This window comes from Helianthus annuus, chromosome 11 (genome assembly GCF_002127325.2).
Source record: "Helianthus annuus cultivar XRQ/B chromosome 11, HanXRQr2.0-SUNRISE, whole genome shotgun sequence".
Lineage (NCBI taxonomy): Eukaryota > Viridiplantae > Streptophyta > Magnoliopsida > Asterales > Asteraceae > Helianthus > Helianthus annuus.
The window spans coordinates 27,466,499-27,486,600 of NC_035443.2; the positions used below are offsets into that span (position 1 = coordinate 27,466,499).

At 37.3% G+C, this 20,102-nt stretch overlaps 1 protein-coding gene across 2 annotated transcripts; it reads right to left on the bottom strand.

Moving 5' to 3' along the window:
* Positions 1 to 344: 344 nt before the first annotated feature.
* LOC110889945 (G-type lectin S-receptor-like serine/threonine-protein kinase At4g27290) lies at positions 345 to 4,815 on the bottom strand. Of its 2 annotated transcripts, XM_022137513.2 has the most exons (7): positions 3,390 to 4,815; positions 3,166 to 3,303; positions 1,972 to 2,096; positions 1,627 to 1,837; positions 1,303 to 1,540; positions 1,079 to 1,229; positions 345 to 846 (listed from the first exon to the last, which is right to left on the bottom strand). In XM_022137513.2, the coding sequence occupies exons 1-7, from the start codon at positions 4,693 to 4,695 to the stop codon at positions 541 to 543; spliced, it is 2,475 nt and encodes an 824-aa protein (XP_021993205.1). In that variant the 5' UTR covers positions 4,696 to 4,815; the 3' UTR covers positions 345 to 540. The 2 variants fall into 2 exon arrangements, with proteins under 2 accessions (XP_021993205.1, XP_035835567.1); XM_035979674.1 differs by lacking the exon at positions 3,166 to 3,303 and having other exon boundaries at positions 3,390 to 4,781.
* Between the last annotated feature and the right edge of the window lie 15,287 nt (positions 4,816 to 20,102).

Sequence of the window (20,102 nt, forward strand, 5' to 3'; positions counted from 1 at the left end):
ATGTATATTACATGTGTTATTTTTTTCAAAAAAAAAATGTCGGGAGGTTGGGTTTTCTAAGGTTTTTTATATAGATAGGGTTTTCTATCTAGCCCTACCCCTTTTTCAATAACTATACTTGATATTAAAAGTATTCAGATTGAAAATATAATAAATAACATACAGGGTCAGGGTAAAAAGCATTCCTGTTATCTTATAAGAACATGCAAACCTGTTTTACTCTACATGTTTTCCATAAACCACTCATCAGAATCAAAGCCACACTCACGAAACAAGATACGATTTTCGTCTAACCGTTCCGCAACAGGTTTGAATGTTAATCCACGCTTACAACAAAAAAAGTGTTAATGAAATGCAAGTTTATTTTACACTAATTAACTTATCAGTGATACATGTTGACTTTACATCCCTGTCCTAGCAAATAGCAAGATATATAGAAGTTCACATTTTATACACGGTACTATATTTATGACTATACATCCGAAATGCTTAATAAACTTAAAGCTTGAAGTTCTTTATTTCAATAAATGCAACTTCCGTTTATCTACCATTCAACATTGTAATGCTTAGTTCATTGTTAGAACCTGTTCCATATGAACATGAAGATTGATTAGTATCTTGCTTAGTTTTTCCAACATAAAATCCCGGCTCTTTAGGTGAAGGCAATGGACCCTCACTCCCCAACATCATGATCACAGAAGTCATTGTGGGTCTATCTTCCGGGTGACGTTGAACACACAACAAACCAACATGGATTGAGCGTAGAACCTGAGACACATTGACTGATTCACCTAGGCACTTGGCAACTAATTGCAAGGATTCACCTTCATTATGGAGTACCCATACCTGTCAAGAACACAAGACTTATGTTTTGTTGTTTTCGTTTTAGGTAATTTTTGAAGTTAACGAGTAACAGGTCAACATATACAAATTCACACCTTTTCACTTTAAAAGAAGGGTGATGATACCTTAAATCCATTTTTTTAATCAAAATTGTATAAGTATCTTAGTTTTCAGTGGTAGAAAACTGTTACTTTCATCCAAAATATATTAAAAACAAAACTAGGCCCAAACTTACATATCCCAAAAGGTTGTTCCAATTGTCTTTGTAGACGAACTCTTTGTTTTTTTCCCCACAAACAATTTCAAGCACTAATACCCCAAAGCTATATACGTCTGATTTTATCGAAAATATACCACTTCCGGCATACTTTGGCGCCATGTAGCCACTGTGAAAAATCATAGACAATGTAAGTGATTCACTAAATAACTTTAAATGAGGTTACAGTAGATGAATCTCACTATGTTCCAACCACTCTGTTTGTATTTGCCTCTAACTGATTTCCTCCAAAAATTCTAGCCAAGCCAAAATCCGATATCTTTGGGTTCATATCTGTGTCAAGCAAAATATTGCTGACTTTGAGGTCTCTATGTATGATTCGGAGCCGAGAATCCTGGTGAAGGTAAAGAAGCCCACGAGCAATTCCAAGAATTATGTGATATCGTGCAGGCCAATCAAGGAGTTCACTTTGAGTTTTATCTGTGAATAGTTTGAATTTTAGTTTACATTCTTGATGATTCAAAAATTTTCTCTTTTTTTATTATTATTATTATTATTTCATTTACCGAATATGATTGAATCAAGGCCTTTGTTTGGCATGTATTCATAAATCAGCATCTTTTCTGCTCCCTCTATACAGTAGCCCAGGAGCTTGACCAAATTCCGATGTTGTAGTTTTGATATCAAGATGACTTCATTCTTGAACTCGTGAAGTCCTTGAGTTGATGTTTTTGCTAGACGCTTCACTGCTATTTCCTGCTCCCCTTTTAGTACACCCTTTAACATAAATTTTTAATATAAATATGCATCTTCAAGTCCAACTTGTTTAACTTCGCGTATTCTTACTAATTATTTGCTTTAAAAATTTTTAAAAATTGTACTACATAGAAGGCCATGGTGTCATAGAATACCTTGTAAACTAGTCCAAATCCTCCCTCTCCAAGTTTGTTGTTGATTGAAAAGTTGTTTGTAGCTTTAAGTAATGTAGACAAACCAAATAGTGGTAGCTCTAGATCTTCATTGTTTCCTGATGTCTCTGTTAGGGATAACCACAAGTTCATTCAAAAGAACTATTAATATCGGTACATATAAATGGTAACTTACTCATTGTTCCTAACACATATAATTTGCTCCACAAGTTCATAAAACAACAATAAACACTTAAACAAAATAAACAATCATGTTCAACCATAGCCCATAACTTTCAATTAAATTTTTAAACATTCAAGCCCTAATATTAAATGTTGATTACTTGTAACAAATCATTTAAACAAACAAAGCTATAAATAAAACAACAAAATCATTTAACTCCAAGTCTAGAACAACAAAAAAGAAAATCAAAAAAATATAAAAAGATTAAACCCTTACACATCTATATTTTCTCCTAATCATCACATAAAACAAAATAAATAAATAAACTATACTAGTTTTATATTGGAATTCTGACGTAATATGGGTCGGTCCAACCGGAATTTTGGTTTTTCCGGTAAAAAAAGCCACCAGGTCGTGAGCAGTGGCGTCAAGTCGCTGGGAGTTTTTTTGGGGGCGGGATTTGGAAATGGAATGAGTGAATGGGTTTGGATTATTTTATTTAGTTTAAATTTCTTTAGATTGGGTTTGGGCTTGGGCTTGTGTTAATAAAAATTGATTGCAGACTGGGCTTTGATTGGATTAAATAATTAAGTGAATAAGTGGTTAATAATTATTTTTTTTTCTAAGTGGGGCGGTTGAAAATTTTCAAGGGGTGCGGGTGAAAAATTACAAGGGGTGCGGTCGGGATTTCCGGCGAAAAATAACACTAAAAAATATTTTTTCAGGGGGTGCGCCCGCCCACCCTTAGCTTAGGGTGGGTACGACCCTGATGGTAAGGTATAATGTTTTTGTTTGTTGATTTGGAACATGTTTTCCAGACTTGAAATTGTATATAATAAAAATTGGTCTCACATATCTTAAATTATGTAATAAGTTTTTGCAGTTTATATATCTAATAGGTTTAATGCAGTTCAAAAATACAATTTGGCCCCTTCTATGTTTTCGGTTTAGAAAATATATATATATATTTTTTTTTGGTTGATAAAACATAACTTGGTTTTCAAACTTCATACCTTGTTGCTGTTTCTTCTTCATATTATAACGATAAAATAAGCACATTGAAAGTAGCATGGCCAAAACTACAAGTGCCATTGGGACTAGGACTCGTACTCTTCTCCCTGCACCTGAGCTTTTACTGTTTTTTATTGAGTCTGTGTCATAACATAATGTTCATTTGATAAGTAGACAAATAGTTATGAAGATAGTAATGAAAAGATAACTATCTGTTTTGCTTTACCTAACTCTGAAGCTGACACTCGTACATAAAGAGTGTCCCCATTTTCAGCAAACGTTCTGATATCAGTTAGATTGCCAAACCACAGCAAGCAACCACTCCCAGTCCCTGATATATTCGAATATGTGTAAGCCGTACACGAACAATTTGTTTTACACATCTTCTCACACTCTACAAGGGTCATCGTCTGGTTATACCATGACCTCTGCGTTTCGGGTAACTTCAAATTTGTATATCTGATGAACCCATCCCCAGGTCCACAATCCAAACGGGCAGTACGCCGACACCCATGGGTGGAATCTGCAACTCTCCACTCATCAGGAGATATTGGTTCAAACCCCTTCAAACATGAACAAACTGGGGAGTTGTAAATGTTGCAGCTTGCGAACGGCCCGCACACTGCGTATTGATCACAGTGATCACTTTCTGGGTCCGAATGAAAGTCCCATTTTTGTTTGCTATCATGCCACAACAGGCGCTCTATATGACCAGTTGGTTGTACCACGAGCCTCGTATAAACTGAAGTATTTACAAGATTATATTGGTAGTAAATTTCTCTCTGATTAACAACAAAGGTATACTTGTAAATCGGGTTCGGCTTCATATTAGGATTCCCGCTAAACCTGAGTCCATTCCATGGACCTGAGCGGAATTTTATCTCCTGGCCATCCCTTAGGAGCAGCAACTCAGGGTAGCCTCTGCTATCAAGCCTAACAGAAAAATCACCGGCAGCAGGATCATCTTCAGATTTCCATGATGTGTAGTATCTTTCAATTCCTGTAACCAAATTCTTGCCATTCTTCATTCCAGGAAGTAAAGTGTCTGTCAGAAAGTCAAAACTTTGCCATATGGGATCTTCTTGATTGTGATCATCACCTTCCTCGTAGATTATAAAGTTTCCTGTATCAAGAAGTTGACCAATAGGATTCATCACTGATGTTGTTGATGAGTTCTCTGACGACCAAACGATAGTCCCCATGGTGGTGTCCCGGAGAATAAGAACTCCCTGAAGGGTGAGAGTTAGCTTGCCATTGGCATCCCTGAGCGGGGCGTTCCGGTTGGCTACCCATACTACGGTTTTGATTGATATTTTCTTGTACCAAATTCCGACATAATGGTTCGTGGAGTTACCCGGGCTAAAGAAACCAAGTTCAAAAGTTTCTTGTGGTGAAACAATGGTTTCATTATATCTAACGGTTTGGCTTGCAGATATGGTGCCTGCAGCATCGCATTGGGAACAAGTTGTTGATGCATAAAGCACCAGGAAGGCAAGCAGCATCTTGGTCTTGGTAACACTTCTATCCTCCATTATTAACGTATCAGTAAGCTACCCTTTCAAAATTTAAAAATAAAAATTCTTTTGCTTCATTTTGAGAACTAAGAACCAAACTCTACGTTATGTGATTAAGAAATTAAATGTCTATTTTTCTGGGTGTCTGATTCTTGGAAGGTGGTCCCGTATTAATTACATGTTAATATATTTTTATTATTCAACAAAATTTACGTGTTTGTAAAGAACAATTGTTTTCTAGATATAAATATATGAAAAATGAAAATGACTACTATGTTTTTCATGTATATGTATACCTAATTAAGATGTTTTCTTGTATTCTAAAGTACTAATGAAATGCTAAGAAGTAAGGACTCAAAAGACATCATCAATCACCAGATGAAGTGACTATTTATGCGTATTGGATATTAATGTATTCTATGATTTTGTGTTTTTTTTTATTACATAAACTTAGTTATGTAATAATATAATCAAATGCCATGTTTTCCTTGCTTAAATGATTATAAATCTTCTAGGGTTACTTGTCAAGTTTTGTATGTATAATTAATTAATAAACTACATTAATTTCATATTTTAGAACCATGTAAACATAAGTGTTAAACCATGTGTAGTGGAGGTAGAAGGTGCCGCGCAGGTGCCAACATAGCCACAAGGACATTGCACACTGCCCACGTTAGGCGTGATTGGGGTTTGGTTGTGGTTGGCGTGGTTGTAGCCAAGAGAACTAAGGCTACATGGTATGATGATCATCCGGAGGATGATCCGCCACCTAGGCGCCACATCATAGTCCTCTTGAGGATGGTCCATCCCACAAAAACAATGGAAATGAGAGGATGATCCTACCCCACCATTTTAGTTCTTTTTTATTTTTTTAACATTTAACATATAAAATAAGAAAATATTTTCATTAATATTAAAAAAACATTACATAAACTTTAAAAAAAATCCTAATAACTTAAAAAAAACGTAAACTTAAAAAAATCCTAAGCATTAAAAATATATTAAAAAATCTACTAGTCTTCATCCTCTGCATGTGGTCGTCTGATTCGTTTTGAGCGTTGTTCCAAATGTACTCCACCAAGTCCGCTTGTAGGTTATGATGTGTGTACTCGTTACGTAGAGAGAACATGTTCAAATCTTGTTGTTCCAAACTAAACTAACTGGAACAGAATTCCCGTTAGACGCGTTTTCGTCATACTCGCATATCGCTCTACCTTCGTCTTCAATGACCATGTTATAAAGGATGATACAAGCGTACATAATGTGTCGTAACCTTTTTGGTGTAGCAGAACGTGCTGGATGTTCAATGATATGCCATTTTTTTGTAAAACCCCAAAACACCGTTCAATATCTTTTCTCGCACCCTCTTGATACTTCGCAAATTTCTTTCTTTTATCGTCTGTCGGGTGCGGAATAGTTTTAACGATTGTCGAGTACGTTGGGTTTATTCCATTTGCAAGGTAGTAACCCCGCCAGTATTCCACCCCCAAAACCGTAAAACTTGTGTCTGGACCTGTTCCCGCGATTACATCGTCAAATATCTTACGATGTTAAGGTCATTAAGCGAACCAGGTAGACCACAAAAAACATGACAGATCCAGAGATCCTGTGACGCAACAGCCTCTAGAATAATAGTGGGATGAGCATGATCTCCCGAGTATACTAACCTTGCCAGGCAGTATGGTAGTTCTGCCACGGCCAGTGCATGTAATCATTGCCCCCGAGCATTTCTGGAAAACCATGTCTTTGTTAGTCTGCTTGATATAATATTTGAACATCGTTTGCGTTTGGTTTCCGCAGGTATCTCTTGCTATATAATTTGATGACCCATTCGCAAAACCTGTGCAAACATAGACGTGCGGTTCTTTCGGACATCCTTAAATACTCGTCCAATGCATCGGGTGCGTACCCATACGCCAGTTGGCGAATGGCTGACGTACATTTTTGTAAATTAGTGAAACCCCTTTGCCCCCTAGCGTTGTATCGCAGTGTGAAAAACGAATCAGACTGGGCCATGTCGTCTACGATACGTAAAAATAGCCGACGACTCATTCGGAACCGACATCGAAACATCTAGTCCGTGTACACGGGTTCGTCGGCAAAATAATCGGCCATTAGTTTATCGTGGGCGGCTATATATTTAAAACGAAAAATAAATCGATTTCATTATAAAATTCATTATTAAATTTAAATAAACATACTGTAAAAAAAAATTAAAGTACCTTCTTTGTCTCGGTTTAATTTTGCTCTCCTAGTTTGTCGTTGGGACGAAGCTTCAGAGTTTTCATCATCCGCCATGAAGATCTGAGCCACATACGTAATCATGTTTTTGAAAAATGCGTCATTCTCGCCCGAAGATGACGAATACCACGTCAATGAAGAATATGAAGAAAGTGAAGAAGGTGAAGACATGATTAATTTTGAGAGAGAGATGGGGTGGTAGTGGGTAAAAAATGGTATAAAAACGTTGAGTTTATATAGAAATTGGAAGCTTTTGGGTGGGTTTGGATAATATAGCCGTTATTTAAAAATTAAGGAAATTATTATTATTTTTTTATTTTCAAGCGGTCACAAAAGGAGATGGAAAGGCGTGATTTTTTGTCAATCGACGGGGAGGACGAGGAACGGTGGGGGGGGGGGGCACGGTGTTTGGGTCGGCACCGGGTGGAACGGTCCAAGGGACGTTCCCCATACCGGTTAGCCTAAGTAAAACTTTGACCGTTAAAGTATATGTTGGGGAGGGACCATTGGGAATTAAAATATAAAAAAAGGCTTTTGATTTAACATTTAGTTATTCACACCTCTCAAATTCTACATTTTTTTACAACTTGCATCCAGTCCTACAAAAAAATGTATACATATCGTAAGAACTCAAATAATCAAATTAACCAAAACTGCTTCAACACGAAAATATGTTACCGTCACACGTTAGAACAAAAGAGGACCCAACGAATGCCAACTTTTGCAAGTTGGAACCAATCTCTCCCCAACGTCCATCCATTCTATGTATGTCAATCATCTCCACCACACCCGATTATGTCCTTGCTATAAACAAACCCGAAGATAACCTAAACTGCAACTATAACCATACAGAGAAGAATAGATTGGCCCATTGTAACACCCTTGAAAAATCTCAGATTTGCGGTGACCTATAGAGATTCATGGTTTCATAACGAATATCCTGTCTTTTAAATCACCAACATGTTTTGGGCACATTTACTGTGGAGCAGATGGAAACTCCATAGTTAAGCGTAACTAATGATATATAGAAGATTAATATAGCCTATCATAACACCTGAGGCAAATCTCACATCTGTCGTGGCCAATAAAAATTATTGGTTCATAAGAAATGCATTGCCCCTTAAATCACCAATTCATTATGGGCATATTGGTTGTGGAGCACATGAAACAACACATTACATCGTGCTCGGTAGGGTGTAGTACTAGGATGGATTACGTCCTAGGAATTCTACACAGGGAAACAAAAACAAATTCGTGAGTTTTTGAATATACAATCCATCTGGGGTAAAACAAACAATATTGGTGGTGCAAGAGGCTGACTATTACAAATGGTATCAGAGTCACTCCTGTGGCATTTGTGATGGTTGGGAAAACCTCATCGAGGACGATGACACCCTCAACGGTGGTGATTGTAATAATACATAGAAGATTAACATGAAATATTGTAACTATCTAGGCAAATCCCATGTTGGTTGTGGCTTCTTGGTAAGGGTGAGCAGCAAACTCAAAAGGGTTACATATATTAACATAAATGTAAACATATAACAAAGATTCTTAAATCTTGGATTATACTTCTAATTTAGCATTTTACGTAATTTTGTTCCAATAACAGAAAAAAAAACCCGAAAAACCAAGGCGAAGAGTTATTAAAACTGAAATCGAAAACAAAACATTTTGGTTTCGTTTCCGGTGTTACCATCAATCCAAACCGAACTAAACCGTGCACACCCCTAATTCTTCGTTCATAAGAAATGTACTGCCTCAAACCACCAATGAGGTTGGGAGGTCCGCACTGGGGCACTAAAAGCAAATCCGTGGGTTCCTGGATGAGTAACCCATTACGGATAAAACAAACAATATTGAGTGTTGATGGTATGAGAATCTGAATGTTACAGTAAAGAAACCACTACCCTAAAGCCAACTGACACCAAAAAAATGACACATAAAAAAACGATGCTAGAACTTCGATCCACATCAAAAGGAACCGTACGTAAAAGTAAAAGTGAAAGACTGAGCCCAAATGAAGAACACGTATTGTCTAATTAAGACTTGGATTGACTTTTCCAAGAATCACACGATTGGTAATGTTTATTATATATATACACACACTATATTTTTATTAATATTTTTAATACATAAATGTGTTTATTTTTATATAATTTCCATTTTTTAGGATGGGGTCAAACGACAAATTTTGAGAAAGTTATTCCAACAAATGGGACAAGCTGGGAAATACCATACACACGATTATATTTCATCAAAGTAGAGGGATAGCCATCAAAAGTTATATATCTATACTAATACTTTTTACTATGTTTTTTTATATTTTCCATTTTTTTGGAAGGGGTAAAATGACAAATTTTGAGAAAGTGCTTGTGAAAACTTAATCGAACAAATGGTATAGGGGGGAATACCATACACCCGATTATATTTCATTAAAGTAGAGGGATAGCCATCTATAGGTTGGTAATTGAACAGAATCTACTGTCACACCACGATTTCCGTTGAGCCTGATTTCTCTAATGACATGACAAATGAATTGTAATTCTCTAAGCAAAAATTCACATTTGGATAATTTTGTATATAGTTTCTCTTGTCATAATAGTTGTAACATTCTTCGAAGGTGATCCACGTTATCTTCTTTGTTCCAAGAATAAGAATTTCGTCGATGAGGACTATGACAAACTTATTTAGATGCGGTTTAGATACACGATTCTAAGATCCATGAATGTGGTTGGAGCATTAGTGAGTCCAAAAGGCATAACAAGGAACTCATAATGTTCATATTGTGTTCAGAATGTAGTCTTTGGTACATATGCGTTTCGTACCTTTAAGTGATGATAATCGGGGCGAAGATCGATCTTAGAGAAATAACTTTCCCTTTGAGGTTGATCAAACATGTCATGATCAACTCTGAGTATACCGATTCTTGATTGTTACTTTATCTAATTCTCGATAACAAATACACTTACGCATCGAATCATCTTTCTTCTTAACATATAATATCGGAACAGCCCAAGGTGAGGAACTAGGCTAAATAAATCTCTTATCAAGTAGTTCTTGCAATTGTTGCTTTAGTTCATGCTTTTCGGTTGGAGTTAAGCGATATTGTCTCTAATTCTCTTTGAATATTCATCAACTCAACATTCCTTTAACTAAATTTTCCTCATCGATTAGAATCCATGTGATGTCCATAGCAAACTGGAAAGTGGCAGGTTTGGAGTGCTTGATCATTCCTCTTATTTCTTGAGCCAAACCCCAAATATAGTGAGAGATTCGCTTTTCTTAGGGAGTAACAACGTGTGGTACTAGTTTTGATAGTTCACATAAATGAGAAGTGTATCCTCAGTGTTTTTGGTAGCCACCATCATCAATTTTAGGAATTCTGCCTCCTATATTTCTACTTTATCTGTGAGCAGAACTTTTCATTTACCAACTTGACAAATGTCTTCCTACCCATCTCATAGCCAATTTTTCTTCCTCAGGTTTGTGGATTCGCTTTCCACCAGAATTATGGTTTAAACTTGAAAAATTGTGATGGAAACTTAATCATTTACTAGATTTATGGAAAGTAATTAATTAAGAGTAAATGAAATTTGCCTCCTTGTGCTTTGATGGTGGGAGTAAGATGCCCCCTTGAAAGTTTTTTTCCTTTTGCACTCTGCACCCTCATGCTTTCCATCTTTCACAATATGCACCCGTGTCATAACATGAACATTATATTTCATTTAAAACTGTTGTGAAAATATCAAAGTACCTCTTTTGTGCTGAAGTATGCACCCTTGTGGTTTTAATATTCGTACAACCATTGAACTAACTCATTTTCTTTCCAAAATACAAACCTATCATCCTAGCAAACTCATATTTCACCCATGCAATCCAGCAATATGAACATCAAACCTGCAATATCATCTATTTTGACCCATTACCATCCTAACAAACCAATTTTGACCCATTATCATCCTAACAAATCTACAAACCCATCCTAAGAAACCTACACCCATTTTAACCCATCATCATCCTAACAAACCTGCAAACCCATGCATTTTGTTCCATGCATTTTGTTACAAGCATTTATACTATTGCAATTTAATACAGTCTCATCCTATCATGTTTGAATCATGTTCCATAACAAACCAATGCATGAATGAATTTTGACCCATGTATGCATTATGTCCCATATGTATGCACAAACAAAGAAAACAATAGCCCATTTTGAACCCTTGTGTGCATTCTGTCCCAAATGATGCACAAATAAACCAAACAATAACCAATTTTAACCCATATAATCCCCATAATGTATGCATTGTTTTACAAATTATGTTCTATGTTCTGTTCCATTTTGACCCATGTAATCCACATAAACAAGCCGCACAATCCCCATTTTGACACATGAACATATTCTGTTCCATAGACCAAATGTATGCACAAACAAAACAAACACTAACCTACATATTTATCATAATTAGGCATAATCAGTCTGATATTTATACAAAAAGTATACCAAACCAAACCATAACCTATATAATTATCATAATTAGATCTTATTTCTACCAATAATTACAAAAACATCTACCCATAATTACAAAAGCATCTAGCCATAAAACATCTACCCATAATTACAAAAGCATCTAGCCATAAAACATCCAGTTGTGTTGTTTAGGAGGAACTGAAGAACCACCCTCACATGGACTACAAGATTGGGGGTGTCGGTACCATCCATCCTAATGTCAGCTACAAATGTTCAAGTAAACTTGTATCATTATCTAATTTTAATTTAAAAGTAACTATACTATCCAAAATCAAGTCAAATATAAGTGAAATCAAAGTGTTTATTGTTGACGGTCAGTGAATTCATCAATATTTCAACCTGGAACACCATTATTAATGTGGATGGTTGGTGGGTGGTTGGATGGTGGCATGATCATTGTGTTAATGTGAACGTTGGGGTGGTTGGCTAGTGGTGGGGGAGTCATGCAATGGTCGAATCGTGATGGAGTAGTGGCGGGAGATGATGGTTAGCCAGTGGTGTGAGCTGAAGTAAAGTACGAGAGGCATGGTGTGATCGGCTTTTTTTTTTTGTGTTTGTGTGGGTGGTGGTGGGGGGGGATTAAGGTGTTTTGAAGGTGAAATTTCGTAAATACCCTGGGACTGTTAACTTATTAAACGAAATATGCTTCCACCATTAAAGGGAGAGGTGTAGATTGTGAAAGATGGAAAGCATGAGAGTGCAGACTTCACAAAAAAAAAAAACCTCTTTAGGCGGCCACTCATGCCACCAAACCACAGGGAGCGATAGTCATTAAAATAATTAAATACGGAAGTTTGGATTCTTTAACCACGAATTTAAGTTTTCAACTCCAACTCATATAATGAATACCTCTAATTGACTACATAGATGACTATAGTTAACAAATGAAAAGATAAAAACCCTTTTTATTGAGTTGACTGAAAAATATTATAATGAGTAGGCTAAGAATTAAAAAAAGAAAAAAAAAGGAAAACAAAGAAAAAAAAATTATAGTGGGTTCATAGAGAAAAAAGGAATAATATGTTTAGTGGATAGAAAATAAAAAAAGTATTATATGTTGTATAAAAAATATACAAATAAAATATACACTTCTATGGTGTATTATTGTAACATCCCAAAAACAGATTTGCTAATTAAACCAAATTAACTAAGGATGAGTGGGTAAAACACTGTTAGTGTTGGAAATGAGTTTGATATTTGCAAACAAATATTGATTATCACAATAGAATTCACAAATAGGAAGTCATCATTAATGATTGTTTTTCATTAATCTTAAAGGATTCAAATGTTTTACACACTAATTGACTCTACAGACTCCCCCTCAGACGATCACGTAAGAAAACAGTTCGTACAAGGGAAAAGGTGATGTGTTTGATGATAGATCACTAACAGGTGTGATCTATTTATACTAAGTACGAAAGCTCTGTTCAATGATTGGTTGACATCACCCTGATAGTGACATCAAACATTCCTAATAGAAAAGCTTCCATAGATGTTGCAAGCATCTGTGCAACTCTTTTCATCTGTTCTAACTAGTATAAATATTGTTACAAGATAAATACTATTATATTAGGAAATCACTGTCTAAACTATCCTCTATTGTAGTTATCCAAACATCCGTCTGGCCATATATACGTTTGGTCTTCTTCATCAGACCTTTAACTTCATTAGTTCTTTGGTCTTCAACAGTCTTTAGCTTTCAATAGATGTTGTTTCTTCTTGAACAATGGTTCCAAGTCTTGAAAAGATGTTTGCTTTGTTCTTGAACAGATGTTCAGAATAGGTGTTCAAGATTCACTATCTTTGGGGAGAGACTGGTTCAATCTTTTACTTATTTCTTGATCAGTGGATCAAGCTTTGGCTTTTAGATATCATCTGTTCTTTTGTAGGTCCAACAATCTCTCCCTAGAACAGATGATGCCAAAACATAAGTTTATTGGATCAACTTTTATTACTCTTCATCATGCTTTTGACTTCACCATTTGGGTTGCGAATTGTAAATTTGTGCCTGGCTTTGGCTGAGGTCCACTTTAGAATTTTAGAGACATCAGGGGTTACTAGGAGTGATGTTATTGGAAGAGGTGAGGGAATATGCATTCCCAAGATTGGCATCAGGATTCCCATAAATGATCACATTCTTAATCCCTTTCTTTATAATATCATCTTCAAATCTTTTTGAATCTTCTGCTGATATATCTTTCTGTCTTTTGAGATGACTTCTTACCATTTAAGAGACATATTTTGTAGATGGAAGTTCAGATGTATTGGCCTTTGAACTGTGTTACGCCCTAAACACGTTTAACCTTAAAAATGACGCAGCGGAAAAAGAGCCTTAAAATTTCTTTCCTTATTAAAGACATTACTTACATGGAGGCTCCAAATTCTCAAATGTCAAACGTTCTATAAAAAGAATTCACACATTCGTACTAAAATTAAGACTTCTATACGTTATATACTTCAACTATATGACCGATCTTCCCGTACAATCCTTGCTCTTGACTCGATCTACGTCCGATTCACTTCCTTAGTTGCAGAAGAAGTCCGTGTAGCACCTGTGGGCATCACATACAACTTAGCCATTAGTCAACGACAACATCATATAACATTAATCTCATATAATTAAAGATTAAATAACGTTCGATAATGTAACTTCAGTTCATTCAACTATCCTTTCTCATTCTCTTGCTCCGGGTTCGGCTTAAATTTCATAAGAGTCCGATGTACTCATACCTGCATTACATGCCACCTTAAACTCATACTTAATAACATTAAACTCTAACATATCGATTCATGCATACATACATTCTTACATGTGTACATACACCCATACATATGAACAAACCAACATACAAACATATCTACTCACATACATATATTCCTAGACGTGTTTGCCTATGGATTCCCTTTACTAATCATGTAGGTAAAGCCGCTCTTAAACTTACATATACCATTATACTTATTTCGTTCCATTTCATACTTGCGTACGCGCTCACCGCATACCACAGGCATTCTAAAATGGGTTTAGAAAACGATTCGGGACTTCTTGTAGGTTACGGGACTGATTACAGATGAATTCTACACATTTGGTTGAGCAGACAGCTGATGCACGACCATGCGTCCCAACCGCACGACCGTGCGGATCCTACATCATTGGGGCACTGGTAATGCACATGCTAGTGCACTGATTTACTTCGGAAACGCACGACCGTGCAGCCCAGACGCACGACCGTGCGCCACCTCGCATCGAGTCAGCTTGCGTAGACAGCAACTTAAGCCGTCGGAGAAAATGGAGGCTATGGAGGGCGTCGGCGACGGCCCATCAGGGCGTCGGCGACGGCCCATCAGCGTCGGGGACGGCCCATCAGGGCGTCGGCGACGGCCCTTCTAAACGTCGTTTTTCTGCAGGTCCTTTTTGTCGTCCGAACACACTAAAACTTGCATAACTCTTGAACCGTTTACCCGTTTAACCTCCCATTTCTTCCCACGTGATCATAAATTGACCTTCTATCAAATGGACCTACAATCCCATGTCCTACTCAAGGAGATTCTTACCTTACGCGCATTCGGCTTATTTCCATTTTCTAATAATTTGACCCGTTCGTGCATTTATTAACATAATCTGTTTATTTGACCCCAATTTCATAAGAACTTAATAATTTCATTGACGACTATCATAAGAGATTAAATTTTCGGATGCTATGCATCTTCTTAACCCGCTTTCGCTCCAAAGCTTATTTTGACCCGTTATGGGTATTTGCGCATTAAATGGCCTATGACATACAAAACCATACTCTTCGCCTTCACACATGACCAAAACATTACTCTAATTGATTAGCTTGTTTCCAATAGACATTTAAGGTCGTTTGCCCGATATACCTATCAAGGGCGTTTCTGTCGACATTGCTCCATCCTTTACAACCAAGGACTTCATTGCATATTTAACCAATTCTACCACTTAACTACAACTCTAACGCACATACCTTACTCGGATCAAAGCTAAGATCCGTTTAATTCTTCATCGATTCCATACAACTCATTCCTATTTGACCTCGATTATCATACTTAATTAAGTTGCACATAACATTACATAAACAACTAAAAGTGATTACGGAAATCACTTACCTTGTGCATCCGTGCTTGTAACCGCTTCCTTGCCTCACCTTGACCCGTTAGCCTTCCATGCTTGGCCCATGCTCGTGTGGTTCCAACTCTTTCATGTCGCCATGCCATAATCATGTTAGTATTCATGCTCATTCAAATTAACACACATTTACCTATTCTTATCAACATCAACTTTTACTAACATGCATATGACATGATTTGTCAACCATAATATTTAACATCTTCGAAATCCAAATTCACTATTACACATAACACATAATCAATGCTCACATACTTATACTTTCATAACTCTACATTCGACAACCATATCTTATAAGAATCAACTTAGCATAATCCTAATATCATCCTTTGCTAGTGAGGTCGTACACTATATTTATTTAGTGCATGTTCACTTTTAACCGTAATTAAGGGATTAGTAGACCGCATAGCAACCTCACCCGTTCAACACAATGTACAAGCTCCTAATGCATAAGTTTGACCAACATATACTTTCAACCCGAATTCATATACGAGCACCATCTAAAGCATATTTTTCAAGTTAGTAAACTACCACTTTTATCACAACCGCTTTCTATACATGTAAACTCGCAACTTGCATACAATTTCACTTTCTAGCTTCACTTAGTCATTTTATGAAGCACTTGGTGTGCGTACAACCTACTATGCATAGTTTACAACTAGTTCAAGGATAGTCATTAACTTCCAAATTCCAATCACCAGGAGGGTGTTCAAAATCACATTCCATTCATACAATTAACCCTAAACTAACATCACAAAACCCATTTCAAGCTAGTAACAAATACATCAAACAAGGATTGGACATGGGTAGAACACCCATGTCGCTACCTTCATTCAAAATTGTGGGTTTCTTCTTAAATCATCAAATTAGTCGAAATCATACATAATACACGTTTTATATAACGATTCTAACACATAATCACGCGTAATTTCTGATGCGGGCCCAAGCGTAGAAGAGCGGGCCATCCGGTACTTGGAGGCCCAAGATCGCGTCACAAAAGGGGCCTCACTGAAATGGCTCTAACTTGGGCTACGGAGGTCCGTTTGGGGCGTGTGACCAGTCAAAACGAACGGGAGAACGAGCTCTATCTTGCTGCAAACAGCCTATGGCGGTTTGGGTCATCGTCCGGGCCGAAAAAACGCTTATTTCTATTAGTTTTTTCCATTTTTATGTTTTTTCAAGTATTTTGGGCATTTTGTTTTTGGGCTTGTGTTTGGCCCGTTGTCTTTTTTAGGCCCGTTTCGAATTTCTGTCATTATTTATATGTCCCTTTAGTGAATGAAACAATCAGACTTGAATTTTGAGAAAAGTTATTTTTCACTTCAAATTCCGTGGCCTTTGGGTTGCAATTTGGGGGTTGGGGAAGAGACACACGGGTATTCGTAGAATCAACGTGTTGATCTTCGTTTATCGTATCACTCACTACATCAGTTGGTATCAGAGCTAAATTCCTGGCTCAAAATGGCTTGTGAGAGGGATTATCGCTTGTACCACACTTTACCATGTTTTGATGAATACGAGGATGAGCAATGGTATTCTTGGGCATGCGATGATGATTTGGGTGGTACCAGTAGTGTGCTCACCATTAGACATGACCACAAAAAAGAGTCGACGATCATGGGAGCCGGTGATGACGAATCAAGTTTCAAAAGTCATAGCGTTAAGGGTGATGGTCCTACTATGGTAACGGGTGGTCCAGCGGCTACATTTGGAACTCAACCTGTTAGCATGGGGGGCTTGCAAAAAGTTTTCATGAGCAAAGCAATGAAGTCGAAGGCATTAAGAAACACAATAGATTTTGGTGCTTCTCAAATTTACTTTTGTACAATTTTAAAAGGTAATTTTCCAACAAATAGTTTTGAGGAAATTATTTTGGATGATGAAAACCATGGTATACAAAATTCTCATGCTGTAAAAATCTGGTACGAGGTTCTATTTGAAAATTTGGTTGATGGCCAAATTGTGGAGGTTGGAGAAGCTATGTCGTCCAAAGATGCCCCTCATATTGATCAAAATGAAGAAAAAGTTGTTAAACTTGATGGGTATTTTGTAAAAAAATACAATGAGGTCCATGGTTTACGACTATATGGTTATTTAGTTGGAACTATATTAATTGAGAGGGTCAAGACAATAGTGAACAAGAAATGGTCCTATGCTCCGTTCGACCCAGGTGGTACAGGTTCAGAGTCAAATGAGATAACCCGTGAAGTAGAACTACTTGGGCAAGCCTTGATAATAATCGAAAAGAATCGGATTGATGTTCCTTTCGATCCAGGTGGCTTTAGCCTGGGACAAAACTCGAGGTCGAGTTTTTCCAAAGGTGGGGAGAATGATGCGGGAATATCAAGTGTCGACTCAATTATGTAATGAAATAAATCCACATTTAGTGTTCATTAAGTTTTGTTTTAATTTATGTCCATTGAGTTGATCATAAAAACTCTATATAAGTTCTCATGTAATTTGTATTGTGGGATAGTTTTGAAGTTTATGAAAAGTCGTTTTTTCTCCCAATTCACTTGTGTGTGTTTTGAGTGTGAAACCCCCAATTTTCGGTATTCTACGAGAATCAACGAATTTTGGAAGAATTGTTCCTGGTATTCTGTGTGAAATGGGATACGAAATCGGACCTGTTGATTCACACAGAATACCAGGTGGTCTATTCTGCCAAGCCTCGGGGTCCTCTTGATTTGATGTCACTTCCTTCACCAGGTTCTGTTCCCAAAAAGGTGCAAGATTTTGTGGTTGGGTTACATGATGTTCATAAAGCTGTGCAGGATAACTTGGCCAACGCTAATTCAAAGTACAAGCAAGCTGCAGATCAAAAGCGTAGGCAAGTTGATTTTGAAGAGGGTGATTTTGTTTGGGCCATTTTGACTAAGGATCGCTTCTCAGTGGGGGAGTATAATAAGTTGTCAGCCAAGAAGATTGGACCAGTAGAGATTGTGCAGAAGATAAATTCTAATGCCGATCGTCTGAAGTTACCAAGCCATATTCGTTGCTCTGATGTTTTCAATGTCAAACATTTGCTGCCTTTTCATGGGGATTCGTCTGATGATGAGGTTGCTGCGGATTCGAGGTCGAATTTTGTCCACCCAGGAGGGAATGATGCGGGCCCAAGCGTAGAAGAGCGGGCCATCCGGTACTTGGAGGCCCAAGATCGCGTCACAAAAGGGGCCTCACTGAAATGGCTCTAACTTGGGCTACGGAGGTCCGTTTGGGGCGTGTGACCAGTCAAAACGAACGGGAGAACGAGCTCTATCTTGCTGCAAACAACCTATGGCGGTTTGGGTCATCGTCCGGGCCGAAAAAACGCTTATTTCTATTAGTTTTTTCCATTTTTATGTTTTTTCAAGTATTTTGGGCATTTTGTTTTTGGGCTTGTGTTTGGCCCGTTGTCTTTTTTAGGCCCGTTTCGAATTTCTGTCATTATTTATATGTCCCTTTAGTGAATGAAACAATCAGACTTGAATTTTGAGAAAAGTTATTTTTCACTTCAAATTCCGTGGCCTTTGGGTTGCAATTTGGGGGTTGGGGAAGAGACACACGGGTATTCGTAGAATCAACGTGTTGATCTTCGTTTATCGTATCACTCACTACATCAGTTGGCATCAGAGCTAAATTCCTGGCTCAAAATGGCTTGTGAGAGGGATTATCGCTTGTACCACACTTTACCATGTTTTGATGAATACGAGGATGAGCAATGGTATTCTTGGGCATGCGATGATGATTTGGGTGGTACTAGTAGTGTGCTCACCATTAGACATGACCACAAAAAAGTGTCGACGATCATGGGAGCCGGTGATGACGAATCAAGTTTCAAAAGTCATAGCGTTAAGGGTGATGGTCCTACTATGGTAACGGGTGGTCCAGCGGCTACATTTGGAACTCAACCTGTTAGCATGGGGGGCTTGCAAAAAGTTTTCATGAGCAAAGCAATGAAGTCGAAGGCATTAAGAAACACAATAGATTTTGGTGCTTCTCAAATTTACTTTTGTACAATTTTAAAAGGTAATTTTCCAACAAATAGTTTTGAGGAAATTATTTTGGATGATGAAAACCATGGTATACAAAATTCTCATGCTGTAAAAATCTGGTACGAGGTTCTATTTGAAAATTTGGTTGATGGCCAAATTGTGGAGGTTGGAGAAGCTATGTCGTCCAAAGATGCCCCTCATATTGATCAAAATGAAGAAAAAGTTGTTAAACTTGATGGGTATTTTGTAAAAAAATACAATGAGGTCCATGGTTTACGACTATATGGTTATTTAGTTGGAACTATATTAATTGAGAGGGTCAAGACAATAGTGAACAAGAAATGGTCCTATGCTCCGTTCGACCCAGGTGGTACAGGTTCAGAGTCAAATGAGATAACCCGTGAAGTAGAACTACTTGGGCAAGCCTTGATAATAATCGAAAAGAATCGGATTGATGTTCCTTTCGATCCAGGTGGCTTTAGCCTGGGACAAAACTCGAGGTCGAGTTTTTCCAAAGGTGGGGAGAATGATGCGGGAA

Bases quoted from the DNA above. Each gene is read 5' to 3' on its own strand.
- LOC110889945 (XM_022137513.2), bottom strand. From the start codon at position 4,695: ATGGAGGATAGAAGTGTTACCAAGACCAAGATGCTGCTTGCCTTCCTG. The intron at 1,838-1,971 runs GTATTCTATGAC...TTTATGTTAAAG, and splicing joins GATTTGGACTAGTTTACAAG to GGTGTACTAAAAGGGGAGCA. The intron at 847-1,078 runs GTAAGTTTGGGC...TGTTCTTGACAG, and splicing joins GGAACAACCTTTTGGGATAT to GTATGGGTACTCCATAATGA.